General features: G+C 33.8%; 1 protein-coding gene across 8 annotated transcripts in view; it reads right to left on the bottom strand.

The window, feature by feature from the left end:
• IFT81 (intraflagellar transport 81) overlaps nucleotides 1-17,425 on the bottom strand; it is a 167,663-nt gene that overhangs the window by 22,637 nt on the left and 127,601 nt on the right. For all 8 annotated transcript variants that reach the window (XM_072953298.1, XM_072953294.1, XM_072953296.1 and 5 more), the window contains 3 exons: nucleotides 7,119-7,268; nucleotides 3,695-3,823; nucleotides 2,628-2,717 (listed from right to left, as the gene is read on the bottom strand). In XM_072953298.1, the coding sequence (XP_072809399.1) occupies nucleotides 2,628-2,717; nucleotides 3,695-3,823; nucleotides 7,119-7,268 (369 nt within the window). The remainder of the gene's footprint in view (nucleotides 1-2,627; nucleotides 2,718-3,694; nucleotides 3,824-7,118; nucleotides 7,269-17,425) is intronic.

A 17,425-nucleotide genomic window follows, 5' to 3' on the forward strand; every position in this document is an offset into this window, starting at 1 on the left:
TGTGTAATCATCTGCCTAAATATGTCATTTGATCAAAGCCCAGGAGAAGATGCCGTCACCAAAAACTCTGCAGAATAGAACTAGGCGAAGTCTGAGGAGACTTCAGGAAAGACCCTGGTTTTGGTTCAAGCCTATAGGATGCAAATGAAATTACTTTGTGTACTTAATTAGAGTTTACTTTTGGAATTAAAAAATTACTATGTCCCTTTTAAGGTCCTTACCCTAATATCTACCAGAATTGTGTCTGGTTTATAGATCCAAGTTTAGAACAATGTAGGTGTCCAATACTATTTGTTTAATTAATTAACAGAACATTTAGAAAAGTATTTTAAAAATCAAGTATATGTATAAGTGGCAAGAATGTCCTAGAGCTGGAAGCAGACCTCTACGGAATTAAATAAATAATAATTATCGAGCCCTTGCAATGTGTTAATAATGCTTTCTCATTCATACATTTAATATTCACAACAAGCATAAAACAGATATTTTCAAATGGTCCTTAGATGAGGAAATTGAGGCCTAGAGAGTGTTGAATAACTTGTTTACGATGATGTAAGTGATGGCACATGGACTCAAACTGCCATCTACATGAGTTTAAACCTTTTTTCCTGCTGTATGTCATTCTGCACCACACTTGTTAATTCTTTTGAAATATATTGCTAATTTATTAGTTTAGTGGAAAAAAGCCATTTAGTATATGAAACTAAACTGTGCCATCTGTCAGTTTAGGGCCAATTAGGGCATATGTTGCACAGATTAAGGATGAGCTTTATAACATGCCATGATTGGAAATCTGCTCCACACAGACTATAGTTCTGATTCTTGCATTTCCATGACAGTGCATTTCCTTTAATGTTCTAAATATCCTTTCAATAAAACTCCTCAGTTTAAGAACAATAGGCATACCTTAGAGATATCTTGGGTTTTGTCCCAAACCACTGCCAAAAAGCAAATATTGTAATAAAACGAGTCCAATGAATTTTTTGGTAAAAGTTATGTTTACTGTAATCTATTCAGTGGCAATAGCATTACACCTAATAACATACATACCTTAACTTTAAAATACTTCTTTGCTAAAAAATGCTAACCATCATCTGAGTCTTTAGCAAGTCATAATCTTTTTGCAATAGTAACATCAAAGATCACTGACCAGATTACCATAATAAACATGATAATAATGAAAAGTTTGAAATACTGTGAGAATTACCAAAATGTGACACAGAGACACAAAGTGAGCAAACGCTGTTGGAAAATTGGCACCAAAAGACATTTGCTCGATGCCGGGTTGCCACAAACTTAAAATTTGTAAAAACGGTGGTATCTGCAAAGTGCAATAAAGCAAAGCTATACCTGTATTTACAAACAGATTTATTAGCTTACTATTTGGGAGAAATTTTATCATCACTAGAAATACATATAATTGTTCCCCTTTGTCTGCAAGTTCCTTACTCAGGAAAAGCATTAAGAAAATCAAATAATTAGAACATGCCCATGAAAACAATTCTTGATATCCTCAATCTGAAAACCTTGCTCAAAAAAGATCTCCTTTTTGAACATGTTGTATCTTGACAATCATTTCATTTCCTTATTTCCTTCATCTCCTTCCCTTTTCCTAACCAGTTAAGTAAATAATTCTGATTGTATTTTTCCTATACTATTCTTAAGTTGGGTTATCTTTTGTTTTTCTTAATTCCTTCCTGTGTTTGTTCCATCTCACCTATTACAGTTCAAACTCTAGAGGACAGGGACTTGTCTCTTCCATTTCTTTTGTTATGGCAGTAGTGTGTAATGAAATAAGCAGATTTGAAATAAGATGATATAGATGCTACAGTCAAACCCCAACTCTCTCACTTCCTACCTGTCCATCTGAATAAGTCACTAAACCTGTTTCTTACTCCATGGCATTTTTTATAAAAAGGAAATAATGTCTATCTGATTTCAAAGTCCATGTGATTTTTCACTCCGCTTCTCTGACTCTGACGGATGGCATTCAAGAAGTGTTTTACAGTTCCATCCTCAGGCACATGCAGTACATACAGCTCACAGTCAAACCTAAAATTACTACACGGAGAATGATAAAATAACAGCTGTTAAAGGCAGTGGGGAAGGCCACCAGATCTGGATTGTGGAGGGCGATTACCTTCTTACAGTTTATTTTTAAAGTAATGCTGAGAATTAGCTTACATGTAACAATATTTCATCACATTATCATAAGCTATCACTGTCTGCCCCCAACTCTGCTCCCCAGCAAAGCAAGTTCATTAATCTAACATAAACTTGTCACCACTCGTTGGCAGACTCTGAGCTTTTACCTGGCCACAGAAGAATGTGACTTCATATTTATAGCTCTGACATGAGTATGATTTAGAGCAAAAATCTTATTTGGTTGCACCTGTGATTTCAGCTTAAATTCCTTCTCTTTCCCTCCTCCCCTCACCTTATTTATGACAAAACAAATGGCGTAAATTAAACAAAAACCTTTGTAGGTCATGTTATTACTCTCTTTTGCAGAATTATATGAAATAATATTTTTTCTATAAATTACCCAAGTAAAATATTCAGGATTCTAACTAATACATCTGAACAAGATGGAATATTAAAAGTATCAAAAAAGCAAATTCTCTTACTTGACATTTCTGACGCAATTGTCGTAGCTCTTTTATAACTGGAGCTAGAGCTGACTTCTTTTCAGACACCAGAGAATTTAGTTTTTTAACCTGTCATTTAAACAAAAGACATGACATCTACAAAAAGAACTCAAAAGAATAAAAATACTACGTGCATAAAGATATTTATTGAAGTGTATATATGAGTGAAAAAAAACTATAAATTACTTCAGTGCCAAACAATGGGGAAGTCATTTAGTAAATCTTGATTCCTCAATAAGGTGGAATATCATTTAGCTATTCAAAATGTCAGTTTTTAAGACTGAAAACCATTATGGGAAAATATTTATAACCTAATACTGAATGACTAAAACAAATTACAAAGTTGCCCATATACAACTTTGTATTATGTAAAAAAGTAAATAATGATGTAGGTTATGTAAAACACACATAAACATGGATGAAGTGATATTCAAAATACTTACAAACGGCATAACTAATAACCAAGCAGAATGGGCACAAGCCACAAAGATGAACAGGGTCTTGGAGGCCTCTGCGGTGCTAAATGTTAATCTTTTTAGGAGTTAGAATGTGGTGAGATCGGGCATTCTGGGACCAGTGAGGACAAGACAGGGGAGGTGGGTACTCTGAGAGTTTGGGGCAGTAGCTGTTTACCAATGAGGAATGAAAGATTTCAACATTTTAATGCCTGATGAAGCTATATCTGTGTATCCTGGTTGCACAGTAGTCCTGAATATAGAAAGATATGAAGGACACACACAAAAATGAAATAATTTTACTAACTGAAGTGGTATAATTTGGGAAAACTTATTTTTATCTTAAATATTCCTTTAATGTTATGTAACTTTCACATACGTCAAAAAACCACAAAGTGCATAAACTATCAAATTGAACCACCTCATTAGAATGGAAAAATTTGAAAGAGAGTGATAAAGACAGATGAAAGAATAAAAACAATGTGCAGAAATGAAAGTTTGAATGTTTCACTGAAAACAGAACAAACACAAAAATATCTGCTTTACAGCTACACAATAAAGACAAGAAGAACAAGAAAACCATGGTATCACCATTTCTGACATGTCATCCAGTGTCCGTCCTTTCATTTCATCAACTTCACTCTTCAGTGCAGATACTCTTTCCAGTTCTTCTTGGGTGTAACTATATCCGGAGACACCCTTTTTCTCCTCAATAGTTTGCTAAAAGTAAAGAATAAATGCAAGTATCAAAGTGAGGTCCATAACATGAATGTCAAAACCTTGATGATTTCATAGAAAGTATACAAATTTAATACACAGTAATAAAGTTGTAAATAAAACAAAATAGTTTAGAATACTAAAGAACAATCTTCACTGACTTCAACAATAATTACATATCTTCATATGTAATAAACTTTCACTAAATTTTACTATGGTATCTTCAGTTGCGCAGGAAGTATTTACAATTCTTAGGCTTTAGAATAATGCTATGTATTTGGCACAGAATCTAAAACATTGGATACATTCAATAAATATCTGGTGAATAAATGAATTTTCAAGTGATCAATTATATGTGTTTTCTCACTCATCCAGTTTTTTATTATATACCTTAATGTGCTAAGCACCATTCTAGTCACCAGATATACTGCAGTGAATAAAACAGGAAAAAAAAAATCCTCTCCCTCACAGAGCTAACTTCTAGTGGGAGTAAAGGAGCAAAAGGTAAACAAGCAAAATACATCCCGTTTAAGGGAAGAGTGGGGTTGGAATCTTAAATAACAGGGTGGTTAGAGAAGGTCTTCCTGAGAAGATGGCGTCTGGGTAAAGTCCTGTAGGAAGTGAGAAAGCAAGCCACAAAGACACCCAGGGGATCAGCAAGTGCAAGAGAAATAAGGCAGGCGCATACCCAGCCTTTTGAAGAAAGAGCTAGATGGGCAGAGCTTAAAGCAGAGTGAGAATGAAGTGGAGGAGGGAGCGGGGGAGCATATAGGACTCAGCTGGTTTGCTGAAACAGTCTCAGTTTATGTCTGTTGTCCTTTGCATTCTCAAAAGTGTTCTAGTTTAGATGATAAATTATGTTGTTACCTTATTTTCAGGCCAGTGAAAGAGCTTAGACTTATTTTAAATGAAATGGGAAGCTTGCTGGAAGGTTCAGAATAAAGGAATTTTTAAATGATCACTTTAACATCTGTGCTGAGATCAAACCATAGAGGGGCAAGGACAGGGGCAGAGAAGCCAGTTAGAAGACCATTCCAATAACTCAAGTTAGAGATGACGGTAACATGAACCAGGTAGGGGCAGCAGAGGTGATGACAAGTGGATCTGGACATATTTTGAAGATAGATCCAACAAGATATGACAGATCACATGCAGGGTGTGAGGGAAAGTGAGGGGTGAAGAATGACTCCAAGGTTTTGGCCCGAAGAACTGGGAGGATGAAGGTGCCATCTGTTGAGCTGAGGAAGAGTTGGGAGGCACAGGAGAGGGAGTAGTGAAGATCGGAAGTTTAGTTTTGGTCATGTTAAAAATTTGAAATCTCTATTAGAAATCCAATAGAGACGTCAAGATGTTACATGCACAAGACTGGAACTTAAGAAGAAACCTAGACTGGAGATACAAATCTGTGAGTTGTCTGTATAGACAATGTCTTCACAGAAGTAAAGTCTCCATCACAGGTGTGAGGGCTGCATCTTAGGAGTAAGAGAAAACTGGAAAAATGCCAGCTCTAACCAAACTGCATCAAGGTGATCTACGAGGAAAAAAAAATTAAGTGCTCTTTCAAGGAAGACAAATATATCCGGAGACTGACATTTGATAAAAAGTTACTAGGCAAGCAAAGTAACAGAAACAAATGTCTGAAAGCCAAGAGAGAAAATACAGACAATAGAAACAGGCAAATGAATTTATCAGTAAGGACATTCAAAATAGCTGTCATTAATATATTCCAGAAAGCACGTGAAAAGTTGGAGAATGTTATAAATAACTGGGATTTATAAAATACAATCAAATGAAAATTCTAGAACTAAGAAACAGACTTGATACTGAGAATTCAACACATGGATTTCACAGTAGACCTGACACAACAAAAAAGGATTAATGAACTGGAAGATAGTACAGCAGGAAAAAAAAATCCAGATTAAATTACAGAGAGAAACAAGAATAGGAAATGAAAATAAAGCAAAACACAAAACCCATAAGAAACATGCTAAATGGTGAAAAAGTCTAACATACGTGTAACTGTAGTTCGTAAGGAAGGAAAAAAATGAGACAATGATAATATTCAAAGGAATACTGGCTGAGAACTTTTCAAAAACTGACAAAAGATACTAAGCCACAAATTTAAGAAGCTTTGCAGACCCCAAGCAAGATAAATGAAAAAGAAAACTACATTTAGGAAAATCACAGTAAAACTGATGAAAAACCAAAGACAAAGAAAATCTTAAAAGCAGCCTGAAAATAACACTACTACCTTAAAAAACAAGACTTAAAACAGAAATAATGGAAGTCAGAAGACAAGGGAATTAAAGCTTTAAAGTGCTGAAAGAATATAGCTGCCAACCACAGATTCTATATTCACAGTGAAAATGTGCTTCAAAATGAAGGTGGAGTAAGTATGTTTCAAAAAAACACAAAAACTGAGAGGATTTATCACCAGCAGACATACAGTAAATGAAATGCTGAAAATAAACTCATCAGGCAGAGGGAAAATGATCTCAAAAGAAGAACCATGATGCAAGAAGGGAGGAAGCGCCACGGGAAGGGTAAACATGTAGATACATTTAGAATAATATCATGTGGAATCTAAGTTATACATAGAATGTAAAAACTATATATCCACAATATCACAAAATATGGAAAGGAAGTAAATGGAATTAAAGTGTTGTAAGGATATAGAAAAATAAAAAATTTAGGGAAGGCTGTAATCAGTCAAAGGTATATGCTGTAATCTCTGGCAATAAGCAATAAAAAAAATAACAGGAATAACAAAAAGAAGCTATAACTAGTAAGCTAAAAGTGGGAAAACCCACAATAGGAACAGCTTTGCTGTTAGAGGGATTAATCTGGGTTTAACTTTTTCCTGACAACCAAGGCACAAATATATACGGAACAAGCCTGCAGGCAAACTTCCATATAGCACCTTCCCTGGACATTTCTTTCCAAAGCTCCATGGAAATGGCTGCTTAGATTTCTGCCCAGCAGGCCATGATAAATAAATATTTTACAATCAATCTCTTGGTATGATCATTTTGCTCATATTAACTAGCTAACCAAAAGAAAAATCTACTTGGAATTCAACTTCTATTAATTACCCCAATCTCAGCATACATTAAAAAGTTAGTACTTATTGCTACATTAAAAACAGATGAATCAGTTTACATGTCATCTCTGTAATTAATCAGAGAAAACCAATAATTTTACGGTTTTTTTAGTAAAAACAATGACTTCAGTATAAAGCTACAACCCATAACCCCCCTGGCATTTGTACTTCTAGAACTCCAAGATAATATGATATTACCAGTTGATGTTGAATGTTTTCATGACGTTGCTTAAGAAGTTCTTCTGTCCTTTGCAAAAGGCCAAATTCAGCTTTAAATTCAGCTATTATCTGATGCTTCTTTTTGAAAACCGTACTCTTGCTTCGAAGTTTACTGACGTATCGTTTGAACTGTAAAAGAACACAACACATCGCTTAATGAGTAGAAAAGTAGTTGCTAAGTATCATTTATAATCCGAATGCATTAGAAAAAAATTTTTCTACCATCCAACACGTGTCACAAATATATAACAATAACTTAGTTTTATTAGAAAAGTTGGAAAGACTAACTGCTCAGTTAAAATACTTTTGTATGTTTTTATTTTTTGTACCCATTAAATGTTGTAAATCCTTATTATAAAAGCTACTCATTTTGGGCTTTACAAATAAGGATTAGGAAAACAGAAACTTCAACCCTATGACAGTTAAAAGGTTAAAAAGAAGAAGAAAAAAAAATAGACCAATACTGGCTGAGGTCTTATCATGATCTCTCTTAATGTACTGTACTATTTTGGTGGCACTGGATCTACTGGGATTAATACAGCCAACCAGAATAGTCAACATTTATAGCTACTATTTATCATTTAAGAAATGCACTGTGACCATATATCCTAAGAAGCATCTGAAATTCATCCTAAATGTTAAAAAACTAAGACTATTTCAAATTAGTGGGAACTCATAGTTGCTTGATTCAACTATTTACATACTAATACTAAAATTATAACTACTCTACCCTAATGGAAAGACCCCATCCATTATTAAGTAATATCAAACAGAGTTCAGAAAAGCAAGTGAAATGAATACATAAAGGAATTCATTTGATTAGTTCTGTTTATTAGCTATTATGCACTAGGCAGTGTGCCACACACTGAGACTACAATTCTAAACTGATACTCACATGTCCTTCCCTCAACAAGTTAAAGGAATACTGGGAAAAACAAACACTGAACCAATGTTTACAACCATGGTGAAGCAATGAAGGGGCCCTGAGAATAAGTAATAGGAGTTTAACCTGGGCTGGGATGAAGGTAGGAAAGGTGTGGCTGAGATTTAAGAGGGATGGATTATGACAAGCTTCTCAAAAATAACTATATTTAAGCCAAGACTGAAGAAGTAGGAGTATGTTAGAGGAAGGAGGAAGAAGCAAGGGAGAGTACTCCAGGTAGAGGAAATAGCGGGTGTAAAGGTCCTGAGGCACCAGCTCATTAAAAGCACAGCTCAACAGAAGAAGCGAATGTGAAAATTTTCTGGTATTTCTGAAACAGAACATAATACTTTAAAAAAAATCCCTTCCTCTTATGTACCATTAGTACTAATAATTCTCAGGGGGTTATCTACTATATAAAATAATTTTTTCCTGCTCTATCCTTTTTATTAACTACATCATTTAAAAAATCTCCATAGTAAGAATCTGGCCTATTATATTTAACCATTACTTCAAAACAAAAGTAAGCCTCCATATTGCCTAACATAAGAAAATTCATTGATAATCTTAGCCTTTTTTATGCAAGGTCCTTTATAAGGCTAATTGGGGGGCTATAAATAATTTTATAAATAAAAGTCATGAACATATTGCTGAAATTTTAGAAAACAGAAAAGAGGAAAAATTCACTCAAAGCCACTATCCCAACACAAGCTGTAATACCATGTTGATATTTTACCTCCTAATTAAGGCTAAATCTAAGGTCAGTAATTCTAAATTGTAAGGTAGCAAAATAGGAAGTAGAACATTTCTAAAATGTAGTTTTTTTTTTCTTAAAGACTTGATGGATTCCTGAATACACAAAGAAAGGCCTTTAGAATAGTAAGATTAATTATTCTTCACATAAAAATAACCTCCTAATTCCCAGTTTAGAGATCTTTTAAAACCTGAACTTTGAAAGAAATGAAGGACACATTGTGTTTCAGAGGAAGGAAGTTCAAAAGTTAGTTTTAGTTAGTTATTAAGTTAGTTTTAATATTAAGGAATCCAGTTCACATACAGCAAATGATCAATGGCTGAATAACAGAAACTGTTTAAAAAATTTAAGTCATACTAATGGACTGAGTCTAATAACTTGTAATTTTTCCTTTTAAAGGATAAATGTGTAAGCCTGATATAACCACAGACTCAGAATCCCCAGAGTAACTATATGTTCTATTAAAAGTGTCCTGGGCAAAGTGCCCAAAATGAAATCAATCCTGTTCATCTGCTATCCTCTGTATTATCTAGGCCAATTTTCCCCTTCTCTATCTTGCTGTGCTCCGGAACTATTTTTAAAAGCTAAAAGCTATAAATGTTTTTGGTGAAAGAACAAACCCACCGATTACTCAATGTACTCTATGCTGATTGGTTATTATTTGGCATTCACTGGACAAACTACCTAGTGGAAAGGTAGTCGGGATCAGATTAATGACAGTTCTATATAATTAAGCAATAGGTGGCATCGAAGCACTCTGAAGGTTCTACTACCCCCAGTGAATTAGAGGAAAGAAAATGCCTTATCAATGATTTTCTTCCACTGGAAGTTTCTTGTAACTATCATTTGGATTTTAGGTTATTTCCAAATTTTTTAGATTATCAAAAAAACCCCAACCATGATGACATATTAAGGCCAAATCTTCAGACACATTTTTAATAATTCCTATAGGCCATACTTCCAGAAATAGGGTTGTGATACACTTCCTTGCCAGAGTGCCTTTCTAAGGCTGTTTACAGTACTGTTTATAACTATCAATTTGATATGCAAAATAGTACCTTATTTTTAATTTGCATTTCCTTATTAGGGAATCTCAGTTTTTCGTCATGCTAATTCTACATCTGTGAGGATCTTTTTTTTAATGACTTGCCTGTCTTTGGCTCAGTTTTTAAATGGAGCCTTTTCTGTGCATCTGTAACAGTGATTTCCAAACTTTTTGGTCTCAGAAACTCTTTATATACTGTAAAAATTATTGATGATCTCAAAGGGATTTGTTTATATAAATTGCTGGCATAGTAAATTTGAGGGAAAGGAACAGAATATTCAATTAATGGACCCCTTACTTCATAACATATAAAAATCCATTCAACTGTATTATAGACTTAAATGTGAAAGCCAGAACTAAAAATCTAGAATATAGGAAAATATCACTATGATCATTGAGATAGGAAAAGATTTCTTAAACAAGACATGAAAAACACAAACCAAGAAAGATGACTGATAAACCTGACTTTGCTAAAACTGAGAACTTTAGTTCATCAAAATACGTATTAAGATATTAAGAATATAAATCACAAGTTGGGAGAATATATTTACAATACATTAATCCAATAAAGAATTTGTATCCAAAAACATAAATTAAATCTACGAATCAATGAAAGAAAGGCAAATAATCCAATAGAAAAGTGGATAAAATACTTGAATCGGCACTTTATAGAACAGAAAACTCAAAATGGCCAATAAACATATTAAAAGATGTTCAACCTCATTAGTAATCAAATTAATAATACAAATTAAAACCACAATAAGATACCCACCTGATTAGCAAAGATAAAAAGTCCTTTAATACTGTTATCAAAGATGTGGAGGAAGCAGAACACCTATACATTACTGCAGGTGGGAGATTTATAATTTAGAACAACAGTTTGGAAAACAACTTGGCATACTTACTGAAGTTGACCTGTGCTCAGTTCCTGCCCCACCAGCTCCACTCCCTTGAACAGCAGGGCTTCTCACACTTATCTATGGGATGGACTAGTTTTTACAAATTTCTAACCATTTATGGACTGGATACTTTAATAAAATAATAAAAATGTTCATACAACATCAAATTACTATAATTGTTCCTAAATGCTTCCTCTTAACTTACAAGGTTGTGGGTTAGTAAGTAACTAACAGTCTGTGGACTGGAACTGGTCCACACTTTGAGTAGCACTGCTCTAGAGCTTCCTAAATGGAGTATGCTCCAGTACACTCGTGTGGCACAAATATTATGGGTGTGCCAAGATATTAACCCACTCAGACTTTGCAGAAGCTGCACATTATTACAAAGAACTCCCAAGCCAGTTACTCTCAGCTGTAAACAGCCTGTCCTTTCACTTCAGTATGCTGAACAATAATCATTTTCTTTAAGTGTCCTATTTTGAAAAAAGTTAGAAAACACTACCCTGGAAAAATCCTTGCTCATAGTCACTTAGGGGATTTATACACATAAAAATGTTGATAGAAACACTGCAATAGCAAAAAATTAGAAAACACAATACAACAAACTGCTGTATATCACACAGTATAGTATATACAGTGAAAATAAACAATTACAGATTCAAGGAAGTAATGCAGAGCCAAAAATCAAGTTACAGAATACATAGAGTATGTGCCCATTAGTATTGCTTAGGAAAACTAAATAACATATTGTTTAAGGATACAAATGGATGGTGGTCAAACAGTTAATAAAAGTCAGAGAATGATAAAAACCGAACTCAAGATCGTAGTTACATCTGAGAGGGAATGGAAACTGGATGGGATAGGGAAGAGGCACACAAGGAAACTCAAAGGTTTTTTCTTTCTTAAGCTGAGCAATGAAAGTACATACATGTTCAAGATCTCATATTTCTTTACTCCTCACATAACACACACACACATTTTAATACTACACAGTTTTAAAAAATTAAATATTTTAACATCTAACCAATGAGTACCAGGAAAAGAGAAAAGAAAAAAAAAAAGATAGAAATAATACAAGAAAAGTTCCAAAAACTGAAGGACATAAGATTCCAAATTAAAAGAGCCAATGGTATATAGCACAGGCAACTATATTCAGTATCTTGTAGTAACCTATGGTGAAAAAGAATATGAAAATGAATATATGTATGTTCCTGTATGACTGAAGTATTGTGCTGTACATCAGAAACTGACACAACATTGCAAACTGATTATACTTCAATTAAAAAAAAAGAGCCAATGGAATGCCTAACTCAATGAAAGAAATAATTATACTTAAATCTGTAATCTTATAAATTTAGAAAACCAGAGGTAGAGAGGATTCCAAAAGTTTCAAGGAGAGGTAAAATAAAAATAATAGTAACAACAATAAAAGGTCACATCAAAGGACTTGGAATCAGAATACCCTCAGAGAGCAATAAGAAACAGTAGAAGGCAATAGAACGGTGACTTTAAAATTCTCAGAGAAAAAGATTTTCAACCAGAATTCACTATTTAGTCAAACTATCAATCATGTTTGAGGATGGAATAAAGACTGTTTCAAACAAGCAAGACTCACACAAATTTATCTTCCAAGTCCCTATTTTAAGGAACGTTCTCTATTATAACCAGGAAATAAACCAAGAAAGAGAAGACTTGGTATGTGGGAAACAGGGGATTCAAAACAGGAGAGTGGTACAAGAAATCCCCAGGGTAATGACTGTGAAGCCCCAGATTACCATTGTACAACAAGCCTAGAAATTCATTTTCCCAGACCCAAACAGAATGAGAGGGACTCTAGAAAGAATGAATCCATGGTTTAAAAAATGTAATTAATAGATTACTGTGTATGACCATATGCCATATTGAGAGAAACAGTACAGTTCTATCAGAAGGTTTAGAGCTGAGTGAGTGATAGGTAAATAAAAAACTAACCAAACAAAAACATGAAATGAGGTCAGTATTAATTTAAGGAGAAAAACAAAAGTGTACAAGAGAGGATATATAACTACAGTATACTATGTGGCTCAGCTATAAACAGTATGTTTAGACAATCATCATAATGAATATAGTAAAGAATGATTAAACCAAAAATTATAATTATACTGGAAGGCTATAAAGAATGGATGTTGTGGAGGGTATAGCTCAGTGGTGGAGCACGTGCTTAGCATGGACAAGGTTCTAGGTTCAATCCCCAGTACATCCATTAAAATAAATAAATAAATAAATAATCTAATTACCCCCAAAAACAAAACAAAAAAAGAATGGATGGGTATGGGGGTTGCACAGGGAATGTAGAGTGTTAGAGCTAAATCCTCATTTCCTATGGTACTACGTCCAAAACTGAAAAATATCGAGAACTTTTGGCATAAACATGTTGTTTAGAAATACAGAGGTGGGAATGAGGAATAAATTAGGAGTTTGGGATTAACATATACACACTACTATATAAAACAGATAAACAACAGGGACCTACTGTATAGCACAGGAAACTACATTCAATATCTTGTAATAACCTATAATGGAAAAGAATCTAAAAAGGCATATATATGTATATATATGTATGAATAACTGAATCACTTTGCTGTACGCCTGAAACTAACACAACATCGTAAATCAGCTATACTTCAATTAAAAAAAAGAAATACAGAGGTAAATACTAGAAGAAACAACTAAAAGCATTAAAAGTGGTTGCCTCAAGGAAGCATGACTTGGAAGCATAGATGGGAATCATTATTTTCATTATGAGCTTTGTAGAACTGTTTTAATTTTTAAACTACATATTTGCATTAACCTAAAAAATTATAATTAAACTAAAAGAACAATCTACTCTCAAAAAGCCCATCACCAACAAAAACCTAACAGCTGATAAATTTTATTTTGAATAGATTTTGAGTATTAAAAATTAAACTTGCTCATAATTCTGTGTTATAATAACTTATCTGAGCAAAAACTCACAAATAATTTCATTTAGAACTTACTCATTAAAGGTCCTAGGAGTAGTACAAAAGGGTCAAAGAAGCAATTCAGAGTTGTTGAGATCATGGGCTTTGGAGTCAGAGAAACATAATTTCAAATCCTGGCTCCACCACTTAGTGATCTTGGGTAAGTTTTTAAACAAGATCTATAAAATGTACTAAAATACCATAAAAATTGAATAATGGATAATGGTTAATAACATTTGTCATTCTATTTGAACACAGTTAAAGAGTAGCTAGGAAATAAGAGATAATTACCATTCCTTCTAAATATTAAAGAAATTTAAAAGATATCAAGTAATTAGAATGAACAGAAAAGTAAAGATCTAGGTGTGATGCAATGCTCTTTAGAACTAAAACAGAACAATCACTACTGTGAGAAACTACAAGTTACATATGCTGAGTACAACTGTGTAAAAATTTTGTATATATGCATATAAACCAAGACTGGGAGAGAATGAAGATATAAAAATAGCTGTTGTGTTGGGCAGGTAGGGTTATGAGTGAATTCTCTGAGATTTATTTCTTAAGTATTTAAAAATTGAAAAAATATTTCAAAGGAACTGTGGTATAGGAGATAAGCAACAAATCCTTGAAATATTAAGGAAAAAGCGTTCAATAGTACAGGTCAATCAAGCGAATCTGTCATGAAAGTGAACTATAAAGATTGCCACTGTGCATGAAGGCACATTATAGAAGCTATTACTAATAATTTGGACCAATATACATTTTAATCTAAATTTGTCATTTATTAAGGGGCAGCCATCATTTTATATGCTAAGATCAGTTAGATTAATGCTTTATAGTGCTAGCTTCTGGCTTCAGGACCAATTTTACAGACTTAGCTACTTTGTGATCAAAATGGAATTTGACAGATGTTCTTTCTCCTTTTATCCATTTAATATGTTTTAGAACCTTTAATAGTAATGATCAAAATCTGGGCTAGCTTTTTAAAAGGACAAGGCAGTTTATTTCCCTAAGTATGTAACCATTTACAAATGCTTTTCAAGCTTATCTAGAACTCAAAAGTATTACTGGATTCCAGACATCATTCTGGATATTTATGCAGAAACAATCTCTGCTCCTGCTGCAAAATTTCCACCCCAGTATCTGGTATGAAACTATTTCCACAGTAATTAGCTGTGAAGGCTTTACAAGATAACCATATAAAAAGTACTTTATATTGTTAAGAACCACAAAGAGCTATTTTTTAAAACACCATTTCCCTTTCACAGAGGCGCAAATCCATAGAGAAATTAATACAACTCCCAAAGTTCAGCAAGTTAGAAGAACTGGATTAGAATGAATACTTTTGTCCTCAAATCCTGTTAGTCCAATATGCATGCTTCCCCCCCCCCACTTCTTAATTAAGTCACATCTTTGTCAGTTATTTCATCAAATGATTTTTAAGCACAAAAAACTACAGAAATAGGCCCAAGAGTTAGGTGTAAGATGAGGTAACACCAATTGATCAAGAGTGGAATGAATATGCCCAAATGGACACCCACAACTTCTTTGCCCATTTGTCAGTGTTTCTATCCTGCCTGAATTCAGACTTGCAGGAAACCTGAAAAGGACATCTTTCCAAGTCACGCTTCATGACATAAATCATCTGGACCCTGCTAGAGTCTGGTCTCAAAGAGTTACTATTTGTTTTAAGGCAAGAAAACAGTGTTTCAAAGCAACCTCTGTTTTCTGCTAAAATGATAGTCTCTTCAAATCACCCACCATAACTAGTGTAATATACAAATAGAGACATACAAATACTATTCTAACCTTTTCCAACCTCTTAGCTTTATGTTTTCAACTTTAAATTAGAAAATCTCACCAAGTCAAGCATAAACAATGTAATTACCTCCATATGGTAGTGGATATAGTTAACTGCTGATTCTCTGGAGAGTCTATAATAAGCTATATGATATATGCTAGTAGAAATCTGTCTTAATAGAAACTTGTGGCACAGGAACATTCATCTGTGAAACACAGTTAATCATGCCATCCAAGGTCTCTGTGCTTCTATTATAAATCAAATCACAACCACACAGCTGTTACTATATCTCTAAAGGGTTTTTCAACTGCTATCCAAGCAGTTAACTTTCAAAAAATTTTTCTATGAAAAGTTTTCAAATTTTGGGTTAAAATGTGGCATTACCTAGGCTGCATCTATAATACCCTACTTCTATTACAGCGAATTGAGTCAAATTTATTTGATTCTGTTTTGTTCCATCTCTTGGGAAATTTTAGGGGCCTCAGGTCCTGCTATGAACTCTGAAGAGTGTAATGTGATTTGAAAGGTTCTAAAAATATCACAGGTTTGCCTGGGCTCACTTAGAAGGGTGGATGATTCAATTACAAGTGTCAAAATTTGATTCCTAATTTTTCAGGATCTGACAGCTGCAGCAAATCTTGCCAGGATTCCCTTATCTTCATTGTGCTTCTCTTTGAAGTATTTAAAGACGATTTCATAATCTTTGTAATTTAGCTCTAGGATTTCTGTCAGTAGCCGTAGAATGAATTGGTTGGCTCTTTCTGAAGCTGCTTATACATACTATTTGATCAAGCACATTTTTAAAGTAGCCATGAACTGTAAAATAGCTGAGCTTCTTGTAATGGTTAGGAAAGAAAACACAACGAACTCTAAACCCATACACCATAAACCAGGAATAACCTTGCAATGCATGAAATGCCAATGGAACCTTAACCAGAAGTTCATTTGTTGCTATAAAAAAGTTTAGACCCAAAAGGCATGCATTCATTTGAATGACAGCTCTGAGAAGAATACTAGCACTGCATCGTTGGGGCTAATTTTTTGTTTTGCTTTTCAAATAATTAAAGCAGAGATTCAGAGATATCGAAGTGATGAAGACAGCAAACATCAGTAGCCATGTGGTGCTGCTATTCTTCGAGAAGCACAGAAGTATAGCCTCTATTCTTTGCTCTTCTATTAAGTAGAACAAAGTCATTAAGCTTAGATTGTTGCCTATAAAAGGATAAAAATCATACTTACCAAAAGAATTGACTGTAAGCTACCACATTAAACGGCACAGTTAGGTTTCTGGCTAGGTATGTAAAAATAACTTTATACAGTAAAATAAACAACTATGGTTAGGATGAAGACTTACATATAAATAATTTTTCCTATCAACTGAAGTGCCAAGACATTTAAAATATTACCAACTTTCTAATGAAAAATTATATATCTAGATTAGATTACATACTTTTATTTAGGTTTTCTGCCTTTCCACCTCTGACATTTACCAAGTGTCTTACCACATACCAGCTATTAAGTAAATGATGGTGAAAAAGAGAGATGGCCCTGCCATCATGGAGTTTACTGGTTTCTTAGGGGAAGCAGAGACTGAATAAGTGCTCTTAAGTGTGTTGTATATTACAACACACATGAACAGAGTGCTATAGGAATATATTTCAGGGATGTGGGGATATGAGCTGGGAAAAAATGAACATGGTAAAATTCCTGGGAGAGATGCCACTCAAGCTTTTTCTTATTCTAAAATCATATTAACCACAGCAACCTTTTATTGACAACTAAGAGTCATAATTATGAACATCACTATTATACTACGCTATAACACTCTGTTTTTCTATCTCTTCTACCCTAAAACCTGCATAAAGTAAAATATCTCTATGTAAA

The sequence above is a fragment of the Vicugna pacos genome, chromosome 32 (genome assembly GCF_048564905.1).
Source record: "Vicugna pacos chromosome 32, VicPac4, whole genome shotgun sequence".
NCBI classification, from domain to species: Eukaryota; Metazoa; Chordata; class Mammalia; order Artiodactyla; family Camelidae; genus Vicugna; species Vicugna pacos.